Source organism: Stenella coeruleoalba, assembly GCF_951394435.1.
Source record: "Stenella coeruleoalba genome assembly, chromosome: 4".
Lineage (NCBI taxonomy): Eukaryota > Metazoa > Chordata > Mammalia > Artiodactyla > Delphinidae > Stenella > Stenella coeruleoalba.
The window spans coordinates 29,850,225-29,863,973 of NC_137149.1; the positions used below are offsets into that span (position 1 = coordinate 29,850,225).

Here is a 13,749-nt window from a genome sequence, read left to right on the forward strand (position 1 = left end):
TTAAATTATTATTTATAAAGAGAGGCCTAGGATATGATCAAGCAAACAGAATTGGAGGAGGAATAAATCTACAGTGGTTGCCTGAAACAGATGAAGGAGGCCGAGAAAAAGAGGACTAGGTGTAGATCAAGGTCACTGAGAAACAGGGGTGGCTAAATGTGGCGAGAAGCTGGCGCTCAAGAGAGGATGGTGGGTAAGGCTTTTCCACACAAAACAATTACTTAACTTTTAAGTACAAGAATGAAAAACATTTTGTTCTAGTTGTTTGATGTGCTGGATCAGGATGTGACCATGACTTTTTTTTTTTTTTTTGCGGTACGCGGGCCTCTCACTGTCGCGGCCTTTCCCGTTGCGGCGCACAGGCTGCGGACGCGCAGGCTCAGCGGCCATGGCTCACGGGCCCAGCCGCTCCGCGGCATGTGGGATCTTCCCGGACCGGGGCACGAACCCGTGTCCCCTGCGTCGGCAGGCGGACTCTCAACCACTGCGCCATCAGGGAAGCCCTGACCATAACGTTTTTTTTGCACAAGCCTTCAGTTAAAGTTTGTACCCTCACAGCCCAAGGCACTGGCTCTTTTGAGAAGTGAAACAGGGTGGTGTGGGTGTGAGGTAATGGAGTGTGGGAAAGGGACAGCGCCTGAGGGAAGCAAGGCACACAGTAGTCAATAATTCAGTGGAAGGACCAAATGGACACAGAGCCTTTCCTTCCACATCACCGTCCCCGCCCAGCAATCCTCCAGGATAGAGGAGGGAGACAATGAGTTTCTCCAGAACATGAGATGGAGACACAGACCATTTTTATTTAAAAATCCTAAGATACTATGACCCCAGCAGGCCATAGAGCTTTAGAATTTATGAAACTCCAATCCATTCTTAGGGATGTGGTCTGTTCTTCTGGCCCTTATGGCAGAATTTCAGCACAACCCTACTTCAGGAGGGATCCTGGGGCGCTAAGTTAACCAACTGGGGAGATCAATTTTTATTTCTACAATTACATATTCTGAAAAAAGTCATTCACTATAAATAATTCCCCTTTACTTTATAAAAAACTTAGCAACCTTTTTGCTTTTCTTTTCATGCTTAAGTGAAAGGAGCTGAGCTAATAAGGAAGAAGGATGAAGCATTTATTCCATCATTTTACTAGTTCTCTGAAACAGTCTCTCCCAAGCAGGATGTGTAACCACTTCGAGATTGTAAGATGGTTCATTATTGTGTGGAAAGAAAATGTTAGAAATGTTATGTGTTGTATAATGTTCACAGTATCAGTATATATATTATGTAAGTAACTGATAAATAAACATGTGTTTTGGGAACGTATGTCCACATTTTAACTTTTTTTTACAGATGGAATGGAGTTTGGAGACTACTGATGTTTAAAAAAAAAGCCCAACCATTTATTCTATACAAGGAATTATTTCAGATGGATTTTTTATGAAGGCAAATTTGTAGATGATAAAGTAAGATTCTGAATTTACTTAAGACAAATTACTAGTCCCTTTACTTTTGATGGGAAAAAATTATTTGCTCTACTCTGAAATAAGCAAATAAGTCTCACCTTCCAACTTCTAAATTGAATGTCAAATAAAATGGACAACCCCCAACTAGCCCAAAAATGTAAATTCATTTGAAGAACTAATTTATCATTCCTTTATATGCCCTCTACGACTTTACAAGTCTTAGGGAAATTGGTTCCAAACATAAGGAAAAATACATAAGAAATTTAAATACTTTCAAGTGGCTTGTTTTTGCTGTTGTTAAAATCACTACTGGTGAGAAATCTAACAAGCAGACTTACTTTGCACTCAGTGGAATTTTTTATCAGTTGATGTCACAGAAAGGCAAATATTGGAGCTGCAGTTCCGCAAGGGCACTCACTCCAACCAGTATGATACAGTTTTGTGTTTTTAATAAACATTTCTTTTGAGCACAGAAATACAAGTTATGTATGTTGAAATTATTTTGACTACAAATTGTAATGCTATAAAACTGTCATTGGGTTTTTCAATGTGGCATTTTTCCATGTGTAAAAGAAATTCAATTATTATAGAAGAAACTAAGCCATATTTAGAAGATATTACCACTATTCCCACCAAGAAAATGATGTTAACAACAATAAAAATACTAATAGCAGCTAAGACTTATTGAGTGCTTATTACATGCCAGGCTCTGTTTTGTGCACTTTACATGTATTAACTGAGTGGCCGTAAACCCAGGCTGCCCATTATGCCTGTTGAAATCACCAAGGGAGAGTAACAGAAAAAGATGCCCAGGTTCCACCTCCAGAAGGGACTCTGACTCACTCACACCGACCAGATGCTAACCCCATTGGTGGTTCTAATGTACAGCCAGCATTGAAAACAACCACTTCAACACAATCCTGACAACAATCCTTGGAGGAGAGGGTAGTTATCTTCACTTGATACTGAGGAAAATGACACACAGTTCACAAGCAGCAGAACTGGGATTCGAACCCAGGCAGGCAGTTTCCAAACTTTAAGCTCTTTACCACTGAGCTCTACTACCCCTCAAAGACCACAAACCACTGAGTATTTAGGTGATGCTTTTATTCACATGGTATGCATAAAAGATCATTCCTGTAATTTCTCTGCAGTTAGACTATTTTGAAAAAGCTTTTGCATAACTCTGGCTGAAAAAACAAACAAGATTTTGATCATGGAGTTCCTCTGGTTTGCACTTGACTGGGAAGCTGACCAAGCCTTAACCGGTGCTGAAATCAGTGATTTCACTGTTTGCTGCTAAAAGTGACCTCCCCAGTTGGCTAACTAGTGCCCCAGGATCCAGCCTGCAGCCAGCTCTCTGAAGCTTGACCTGTACTTCTTCTTCACTCTATTTACCAAGAAAGTTCATATAAATAATGCAGGTACAGATATAAAACAGGAACAGTTCCTTTTCAACTGCTATTTCTCCTCCAGGGCAAATAGGCTTGAAAGTTCAGAAGCCACTGGCCAGCAGTTTTCCTTACTGCTCTCCTTATGTACTGTAGTTCAAACAAAAGCTAACAGAATACACAGTTGATTAAAAAAAAAAAAAAAAAAAAAGCAGGAGGTGTAGGGGAGGGAAGAAATGAAGAAAACCCAGTTCTGTGTTGTTATCACTTATTTTCTCTGGCTCACAGTCACATGCAAGACGACATTGCATGAAGTACCTGAATCAGACCACAAAGCATTCTTCCTGCTGGGTCAGGCTGGCTACAGGTGGTCTGTCTCAGTGCCAGGGGCAAGGAGAACTTAATTAGAGGAAAAATAGATGATGGTACCATATCTATCTAGAGAGGAGAAATACTGTCCTCTGAAACGCATGGGGCATAGGGTGTGACCCAGGCAGTTAGTAGCTAACAGGAGACCCGGAGTATAAAGTAGGGGCTTTAAACCTGTGACCTGCGAGGAACAAGGGAGCAAAGAGACAGAGTCACAAAGTGGCATCCAGACATTCCACCCTCCGTGGGGTCTGTGCCATGTCACTGCAGTGTTCAAGTAAGGCATTTTGTGATAGGATTTGATCAAAGAGATTTAGCCAAGATATGGAGCCCAGAGGACGTTTATTGAGCACAATCTGCTAGCCTCCGTGGCAGGTGCATTTCCCGTGTTATCTCATGGAATCCACACAACAATTCTGAAAGGGGGCATTATTATTTTTCAGCAATATTCCACTGTAGATCAAGTATTAAGTAGGTAGCATGGATTTGAAATGAGGTATGTTTGCTTCTAAAACCTCTGTTCCTTCCACTCTGTGACACAGTCCCCCTAACTCATTGTCTCTATCCTGGGCTTCAAGTTTATGTCTTCAACCAGCCTCAGTGAAGACACTTCTGAGCCACTGGTGGGGTGGGGGTGGGGGTGCAAGAAGCCTGAGGTGCAGTCTCACTTGCTAGCAGGGATCGGGTTGTTCCCTGGGACTCTAAAGCCATGAGTAAAAGTTCATTTTCGTACTATTTTTGCTGTCTCAGGTTCTGCTTCTTGAGTGGCTCCCACTATCTCCCCTCATCCCATGCAGATGGCAGTGCCTGACTCTGGTCACTTGCCAACTACTTCCACCCCAAAGCGGTCCAGTCCACTCGGCATGACTATGTGTAAAGCTATGTCTCCAACAGCTGTGTCACAGGCTCATGAGGTCATTTTTGTCTTTTGTCATTCCCTTTTCATTGCTATTCTTTAGGGCCTTGATTAGCAGACCAGGGAAACACACTCTATTCATTCAGCAAGAATTTATTGAGCATATACTACGAGCGCAGAAATGTTCTAGGTGCTGGGGACATGGAGATAACTAGAACGCAGTCCTTCCTTCCAGTACCCTAGGGCTCTGCTCACCTGTTCCAGTAAATGCTGCCTGGTGACAGGGCCCCGACTTCCTCACTGGTAACTTCCTTTACGGGATGGCCAGGACAGGAGCCCAACAACAGCTGTTTGCCTCGGAAGTGTTCCCTTTATTCCCACTATTTCGTGCTATATTCCAGAGGCTTCTCTTCTGGAAAATTTACTGTATTCCTTCAATCTACCTCTTTTTGGGAACTAGCCCTCTTCTCAGAAGGGCAAAATGCCAAGAAAGGAATATCAGGGCAGTTCATGGTCTGTAATGGATGGAAATGTCTAACTTGTTTGAGCAGCAGGTTGGGAACCCACCCAAGGATTAAATTAAATGAATCGAGGAGGGGGCAGGGGGAAGAGATATTTTTTCAGGCAAAGTCCTTACTCAGGATTGCTATTTTACATTCAGTAGAATTCCCACTCACTCTTGATTAAAAACCCATTTAATATGGGAGGGGTTGTGGCATATTAGCATTTCTTAGCAGTTCCCAAAATTACAATGCACCTGTTACTAAAAACTGGAGCTGCGTCAGAGCTTCAGAAACAGCAGTGAGGGAGGATGGGAAGAGGTTTAACTTGAAACTTAGCTTAACTTTCACAATGATAGAATCACATTTGTGCCCAATTCCCTTCCCATTTTTCACTGGGTGTTAGCAGCCTCTCAGTTCTTAAACAAATTTATCCGAAGGAAGGTATTTTTTTCTTCATGGATTAAGAAACAGTCTCAAAAAAAAAAAAATCCGTTTCCCCAGTTTCCCGTATAAAGCTAATCAACTAAGTATTTAATCACTCCTCGTGTCAGAATCAAGACGGAGGTTTCTGTGAAATGTTCAGCTAGTTAAAAATGAGACCTATTCACTCACACACAGAAGAACAATTTGAGAGCCATGAATTTTTATAGTTAGTAGCAGATTAGCTCTAACAGCCAGCATTAGAAAACAAAAAGGAAGCAAATATACACGCCCACAGACAAACCAAAAAAAAAAAAAAATGCCCAAGTATACAAAACGGAATGAACAGGTATCTGAGGGCAGTTCCCGGGAAGACGCGAACTCCTTTTGATGGGGTTACTTACCCACACAAGTAGAATTCCCATTTCCCGAGGGAGAGCCTTCAGGACAGCTCCAGCGCTGCAGTGCTGAGAGGCTAACAAAACTAAATTTAAAAACTACCGGCAACAGAATGATAAGGAACAGCAGCATAATCTCGACGGGCTTGAACTCTCAATAGAAAATAAGCTGACTCTGCTTGAGCATAGCCCGAGCAAAGTGGGTATGTCTGACCCCCAGCGTGGCCACCCGGGTTGGCCTGCAGCCCTGGGGCATCTTTTCCTCTGCTGCCCTGTTGCCCTCGACAGCGTCGAAATGCAGCCTGAAGGGGACACTCCAAGGAAAGATTTCTTTATCGAAGTTTTTGGGAAGCCGGTAAGAAATACCTGACACCCTTATGACAAATTTCGCGGAGTTTAACAGCCATGCACTGGAGGCCTGCCGCGGACTTCGCTGTGACAGGCAAAGCGGCAGGGCCAAGGCTAGAGAAAGGAAAAAAAAAAGGAAAGAATTGGTGGAAAGTTCCAACCACGACCCTTCATGAGGCTGAAAGAAGAAATATGGACATAGGATTCCTCCCCAAACACGGTTTCTCTTTTTGAAAAGTAGAGTGACTCCCCTTTCCTTTTTAAAGCTTTTCGGCTCCACCCCTCTCCTTTAGCAACACTTGAGTGAGCCTCTGTTTGCAAATGCGAATGTGGGCAATTCCAGCTACAGGAAAGCATGGACGGTTGCCAAGGAGGAGATAGCTGACTATTCACCATAAACATTCCGGGCAGAACCAGGGGGAGAGCAAGGAAGGGGCCGGGGAGTTGCTCGTGATGTCTTGGAGGTACCTGCTGAATATTGGCTACGTTTGAATATCTGGAAGGATGGAGACCAAGTTAAACCACGTTGTATAAATCAGTGGTGAACAGCACGGCTGGTAATGCAGACTTTAGAGCCATTGATCACTCACCTGAGCGGTATTAAAGAAAAATGACCTTCAGCTCATTATCTGAACGAATGTCAACACCCGTGCACATTCCTGGAGCTTAATCTTTCTCCCTCCTGTATATTTTATAGCGGAATTTGAAAGATTATTCTTTCCAAATCAAAGGGAAATCCCTGACGCCAGATGAATCGCTACAGTATGCACAGACACCTTTTCTTTCAGCAGGACCATAATAAAACATCGTGAGGGGCCAGGAGTGCAGGGAAAGGAGGGGATTGTTATCATAGAGCAGTGTTGGAAAAACTAAGCTAATAGCACAAAATCTGGGAAGCACTGGAAATCCAGCATAGCTGAATGCTGTTCCTTCTCAGATAGTTTAAGCTATCTTTTCACATCTCAGTGATAGAAAATAAAAGCTGCAAGTGTGGAATAGCTGTCTCCTCGACCACTTTCTACTTGGAACAGCGGCAGTTATTTCTTCAGGAGTGCACCCAGGACCCAGAAATATCCAGCTCGGGCAAACCATTTACACCAGATTTGATGAACAATGGAAATTTCTGCCGATTTATTTCATCCTGGAAAACAAGTTTTCATTTAAGTTGCCCAGAGGTAGTGTTCCCAGTGCTAGTCAAAATGTAGATAAAGCGATAGTCACAAAAATAACAGTCACGCTGGTGAACACCCCTTATGGAGAACGGGAACGACTCCAAGCCTTTTACTCATGCTTAATTATGTTCTCGTCATTTTCAAATACTGGGTCACTTTTCTGAAACAGCTAAAGTCAGGATTCCTCTGATTTCTGCCGGCCTCTGCCAGGCAGCTCTGACCCCTTACAGGAGAAACAGACCCTAGGGGGCAGCAGAAGTCACAGGGGGTGGGGGTGGGGTTACATGGAATATTCCATTGCTTTCTGGACTCAGACTCAAGACTCAGAATGAATGTCCTACAAATACCCTGCACGGAGTTACTAACCTTGTTAATGAGCTTCCCCTCCAGCAAATGCATTGCCGGTGTCACAGGTGACAGCAGTAGAAGGAGCTTGCTTAGAGGACAGTCTATGTTAGTGGAGAAGAGAGAGGAGAATAACATGAACACAAATATGAAATAACCCACAAATATATTCTATTTGGATTTTGAACCTCTCATATTATTTTTGTTGTAAAAAATCTTGCTTTCCGAATTACGGGTCACTTGGGCTAATGTGGTCATTAATGTTGAGCATAAGCCCCTTAGGAAATGGTGGAGTCAACACGGGTATGGTAGATGCTGAGACTAGTGACTCATGTTAAAGGTCAATCCCAGCTCATCCAGAGACAACCTAGGGTTGCCCAGATGGCAAATACATAGGACAGGGGCTACCACCTAGAAAGGACATCCAGAGATATTTAATAAGTCCATATTCTTATTTCTAAATAAAACTGGACCTCTCCTGGACAAATGAACATCCTCCTTATTTTAAAGTTGCCTAGAAATCTATTGTAGCTTTATGGATTTGAGCTGCCTAATACCTTTTAGTTTCTGGGATTGAGTCAAATTAACTAATTCATTGATTAATTACAGAGCTCTATGTGATAGGACGCTGTAGGGAATACAAGAAATAGAGGTCATGGTCCCTAAATTCAAGACCTTGTTGAGGTTGATGAACCACCACAACAAAGAAGAGTCTATGAGTATGAACTAATGAATGACCAGTCACCAAGTATTCTGAGGGTGTCAGGAAGAAGGGGAACTGCACAAACTATGTGGACCAGAGCATGCACCAAAGCTTTCTGGATTAATTAGGAAGCCTCAGACGGGCATGGAGAAGGAGGAATGCCATGCTGACAACAGGATTTGTGACAGGACAAAGAAAAAATTGCTTATTTATTAGATCTGTAGATCCTGAGGTGATGCAGTTGGATGGGAGGATCTGCTGGTAGGTCCATGAGAGAGTTAGATGTTAATGGCAAGGGGACAGCTCTGAATGCTTTTAAACATGAGTGGACATCAATAGGAGAAGGGAGGCTATTGGGAGATATGTTTATGTGTGCTGGTCATCATTCTACCTCTTCAGATAAAATTTCCCTATTGAAGCACAAAGCACTTAATTTGCCTGGCTGTACACACAGCTGTTATTAATCATCACCACCAGCACCCCATCAACAGATTGCTTCCAATATGTCAGGCATACAGGAAATACAGATGCTTTATTCACATTGCTTCCATTCCTCAACACCATCTTTCAAGGTGGGTATTATTGCCCCGTTTCACCAGTGAGGACGTTGAAGATCAGAAAGGCTTAGAAGTGTTTCCAATATTACACACATTTATGGAGAATATGAATTCTGAAGTTATGATTCTCTCCTCATTAGATGGCGTTTTAGATCAGAATAAACAGGCTGGGATATCATCAAAAGAAAGATGTATATGATCACAGGAACCAGAGGTGACAAGGCAGTGCGTTTTGGTAGGAGTGACTATTAAATACCCATCCACAGAAAGAGCACACAGATTATTTCACAGTCCACTTCTATCGATAAGTGTCAATTGTATTGGGACAGCTCCTACAAGATTTGAAAACATTTTCTTGTTCTTCAAAAAGAAAGTTGTTGACATCTGTCTGGCATTCTTAGCGATTCATCCATGGCAGAAATGGAAATAGTATTAAGGAAAAGAAATTAGGATCCCAGGCACAGGAGTTAGCTATCAAGGGCAAATTACAATTTATCAAGATATGCATACCAGATATAAAAATTGTATTGAAGAAGAAGAAGGGCAACTGTGCTCCTTGGTTTTTACCAAAATGAGTTGAAAACTTATATCCACAAAAAACCCTACACACAAATATTTACTGCAGCCTTGTTCATAATTTCCAAATTTTGGAAGATGTCCTTCAATAGGTGAATGGATAAACAAAATGTGGTACATCCATACAATGGAATATCACTCAGGAATAAAACAAAATGAACCATCAAGCCGCTAAAGACATGAGGGAATCATAAACGCATATCACTAAGTGAAAGAAGTCAATTTGAAAGGCTACATGCTGTAGGAATTCAACTATATGACATTCTGGAAAAGGCAAAACTATGGAGACAATAAAAATATCAGTGATTGCCAGGGTTTGGGATGGAGGAGAGATGAATAAGGGGAGCACAAAGGATTTTTAGGGCAGTGAAACTATTCTGTATGATCTGATAATGGTGGATACAGGCCATTATACATTTATCACAACCCACAGAATGTACAACAACAGGAGTGAACCCTAATGTAAACTATGGACTTTAGTTGATAATAATGCATCAATATTGGCTCATCAATTATAGCAAATGGACCACATTAATGCAAGGTATTAATAGTAAGGGAAACTGGAGGGAGGGGGAGGGAAGGCAAGATATGGGAATTCTCTGTACTCTGCACAATTTTTTTTGTAAACCTAAACCTGCTTTTAAGAAAAATAGTTTATTATTTTTTTTAAAAAAAAGTAATACTATGCTTGATGCACAGATTAAGTAATACCATGCTTCTAATGAAAGAAATCAGATTTTTAAAAGTACTTAGTATAAAAGAAGGAAAAGAGAAGTCCTACCCATGCTCCATCTTTCAGCTAAGTCCACCCAATCACCTAGAAAGGTTCCTCTGACCAAGAGGAAGAAACAAGTCTTCAGGAACTGGGTATTTATTTTTAAAAGAGCATAATAATCCATAATATATAATTCCTAATTCTGTGAAGCAGCAACAAAATTTAAATTAAAAAAAAAAAAAAAAAAAGCTCGTTTTAGACTGCAATCCCAGCATGCCTATTGGTTTGCAACCTCAGGAGTTCCCTGGGTGAAAATCGAAACAGGCCTCTGAACACAGAGGGCAGAAGAGAACAAAGAAAGAGGCAGACCACTCCCGATTGGTACGTGGCAGGTTTAATAACTAAGGGAACTCATTTACAAGACTTGACTTCGGCACCCACAAAATGAGTAAATCTTCACGCTAACCCCCTAAAATCTTAAAACTTTCTGTAGAGGCCTTAACTGAGTTCAGTCATGTATTCCATCCAGATGATCTCAACAACACATTGTTCTCTCAAGGCCGAGTCCTTGAAACGGCTCCGGCTATGAGAACGGTGGGCAGAACATACATTCCAAGGGCAGGGGAGGGGAGGGGGTGAAGAGCCTCAGGTCAACTGGTGGTCACGTCCTCTTGATGACCTCCTCCTACAATCCCTCCTTCATTGGTCCGTCAGGTATTTTAACTTCTAAAAATATCAAAAGTTAATGGAAAGAACTCTGAGTTTTCTATCATCTGTTGTCCCTTGGTATCTGCAAGGGACTGGTTCCAGGACCCCCTCAGATACCAAAATCCAAGGATGTTCCAGCCCCTTATATAAAATGGCTTCATATTTGCATATGACGTACACACATCCTCTCCTATACTTTAAATCATATCTAGATTACTTATAATACCTAATGCAATGTAACTGCTATGTAAATAGCTGCCATCATGTGGCAAGTTCAAGTTTGGCTTTTTGGAACTTTCTGGAATTTTTTTCCAAAAATTTTCCATGAACGGTTGGTTGAATATGCAGATGTGGAAGCCAGAGATATGGAGGGTCGACTGTACAATCTTTCCCCTGACCTTCAATTCTGCTGAATCTATAGAAAGCATAGTTCCATTAAGTATAGAACATTTGAAGGCTTGACAAGAGTACTACAGATGCTATAAGTTATATATAATTTCATATAATTAAAACTACTTGCTGGAAACTAATGAAAATGCAAACCATATTTTCAGCTCTTCCTTTGCTTTTATTATATTTATTAAACTGTGAAGTAGTATCTTCTCTCCATTCCTCTACCTTCAGACAGAAATGGTGTGAAAATAATCATGGTTTACAACTTAAAATTGGAAAGATGTATAAAATAGATGGTGGAGAGAAAATATTTGAGTAAATGATATATTTTTAAAGTTTCAAATACCAGACAAACAAAATAAATTAAGTTGCTTTCATTTGGTTTCCCAGCCTGACTTCCAGTTGAGATGCATTCACGTTTTATTTTATTAAAGTAAAATTTATACAAAGTGAACAGATTTTAAGTATAAAATCTGATGAATTTTGGTAAATGTGTATATACATTAAGCCAACACCTCAACCAAGACAAAATGTTTCCATTATTGCTGAAATTTCCCTGTGCTCCCTCCAGTCAACCCCACCCACATCCACAGGCAACCATTGTTCTGAATTCTATCGTCATAGGTTAGTTTTGTCTGTTCTTGAACTTTATAGAAATGCAGTCATGCAGTAGGTTTGCTTTTGTGTCTGACTTCTTTTGTTCACCATAATGCTTTTGCTATTATCCATGTTGTTGTGTGTATCAGTACTTCATTCTTTATTATCTCTGGGAAGTATTCTTTTGTATGAATAGATCAAAATTTGTTTATCCATTCTCCTGTTGATGGACATTTGGATTGTTTCCAGGTTTGGCTCAATGAATGTTTTCATTTCTTTTCAGTTAATACCTAATTACTGGTTCATAGGGTAGGTATATGTTTAACTTCATAAGAAGCGGCCAAATATTTTTCCAAAGCGGCTGCTCCAGTTTATATTCTCACAAGCAATGCGTGTGAGTTCCAGTTGTTCCACATCCTCACCTACATTTGGTATTGGCAGTCTTTTTAATTTTAAACATTTTAGTAGGTGTAACATAATATCACATTGCAATTTTAATTTGCCTTTCCCTGATGAATATTGGTGTTGACCATCTTTTCAGATGTTAATTGATCATTCATGTATCTTCTTTTGTGAGATGTCTATTCACATCTTTTGCCCATTTCTTTATTGCGTTTTAAATATTTTTATTGATTTGTAGAAGTTCTTTGCATATATTCTGGATACAAATCTGATCTATGTATTACAAATATGTAAATATGTACATCAGATCTATGCATTACAAATATTTTCTCCCAGTCCATGCCTTATCTATTCATTTTCTTAACAATATCTTTTGATGAGCAAAAAATTTTAGCTTTGATGAAGTCCGATTTATCATTTTTTTCCTTTACAGTTATATTGTTGTCTATGTTATCTCTAATAAATTATTGCCCACTCCAAGCTTTCAATATATTCTCTTATTTTTTTCTAGGCACTTTTAGAGTTTAAGCTTTTATGTCGGGGTTTGTGATTCATCTTTATTAATATTTGTATATTATACGAGGTTGGAGTTGAAGTTTATTTTTCTCCACATATATATTCACTGAATACATAGTTAAATTGGGGAAGAACTGACATTTTTACAATATTAAGCCTCCGAATCTCAAATATTCTATATTTCTCCATTTATTTAGGTCTTCTTTAATTTCTCTCATCAATGTTTTTGACTTCACAGTGTAGAGCTTTACCCATCTTTTGTTAGATTTATTTGTATTTTACATTTTTTGAATGCTCTTACAAATGAATAGTCCTCTGATTTTATTTTCTAGCTGTTCATCACTCTTTTATAGAGATAAAATTGAGTTTTATATATGGACTTTGTATCCTGCAACCTTGCTAAACATTTCCCAAATGAGTATTTTTTTCATTGAGCCTAAAGCCTAATGTTTTGCTTACAATACCAGATGTAAACTTAAAAATATGATACAAAATCATGTTTTTTTTTTCTCAAACATCAGCTATCTTTACTTGCCATCAGTCAGGAGCCATCATCAGGAATAAGATGAAGAAGAAAAGCTTCCATTTAGTCCTTATGAAAAGTAGACATTAACTCCATTTTATGGAAGGTAACTATGAGGTTAGAGAAGTTAAGGATCTTGTCTGATGTGTCAGAGCTATTAAGTGATGGAGATGGACACAAACACCATGTCTGTCTGACTCTAGAGTATGTGCCTAAACCACTACTCTCTAGGGCCTCTTTTTTTTCACTAATAATGTGAAGATGTGTGCCCATCCCCCATGCCAGCTCCTGATACCAGGGCATCAACAGGAAAATATGGGTTACCACAGCCACCTTCTGTTCTCTTTTTGTCAGCTTCCTTGGTGTCTCCTCATGTTTAAAATTCTACCCAATAAGGTCACTCTGGCTGCTGGTGAATGCCATAATTTGTGTTGTTTGGAAAATGAAGTAGCCTTTTTCAGTGATCCATAAAGTTGTTCCTGGAGATAATAAGAAAAAGAGGCAGCCATTAAATTAAATAAATAGATGTCCGGATTTGCACGGAAGTTTGAAGCAGTGCTCCAGACAGGGAAGTGAAATGTGATTATAAGAAAACAACCCCAAGAATGAATGCAAGTGAGTATCTTGTTTGTGGAATAACCAATAAGGTGGTGTTATTCCAATTTCTACACAAAGACTTTAAGTACATTGGAGAAAGAAGAGAGGAAGGAATTTAGCCAATTAAATTAGCTGGGGCAATTAAAACACTGAATCTTGGATCCTGTGACAGCTCACCTGAATTAAATCCATGTCAAGGAAAG

General features: G+C 40.1%; 1 protein-coding gene across 1 annotated transcript in view; it reads right to left on the reverse strand.

The window, feature by feature from the left end:
* EGF (epidermal growth factor) overlaps positions 1-13,542 on the reverse strand; it is a 100,552-nt gene extending 87,010 nt beyond the window's left edge. The window contains exons 1-3 of the mRNA XM_079920793.1: positions 13,283-13,542; positions 7,281-7,363; positions 5,401-5,856 (exon numbers count right to left, since the gene is read on the reverse strand). Coding sequence (XP_079776919.1) covers positions 5,401-5,527 — 127 coding nt within the window. The 5' untranslated portion in view covers positions 5,528-5,856; positions 7,281-7,363; positions 13,283-13,542. The remainder of the gene's footprint in view (positions 1-5,400; positions 5,857-7,280; positions 7,364-13,282) is intronic.
* Positions 13,543-13,749: the final 207 nt, after the last annotated feature.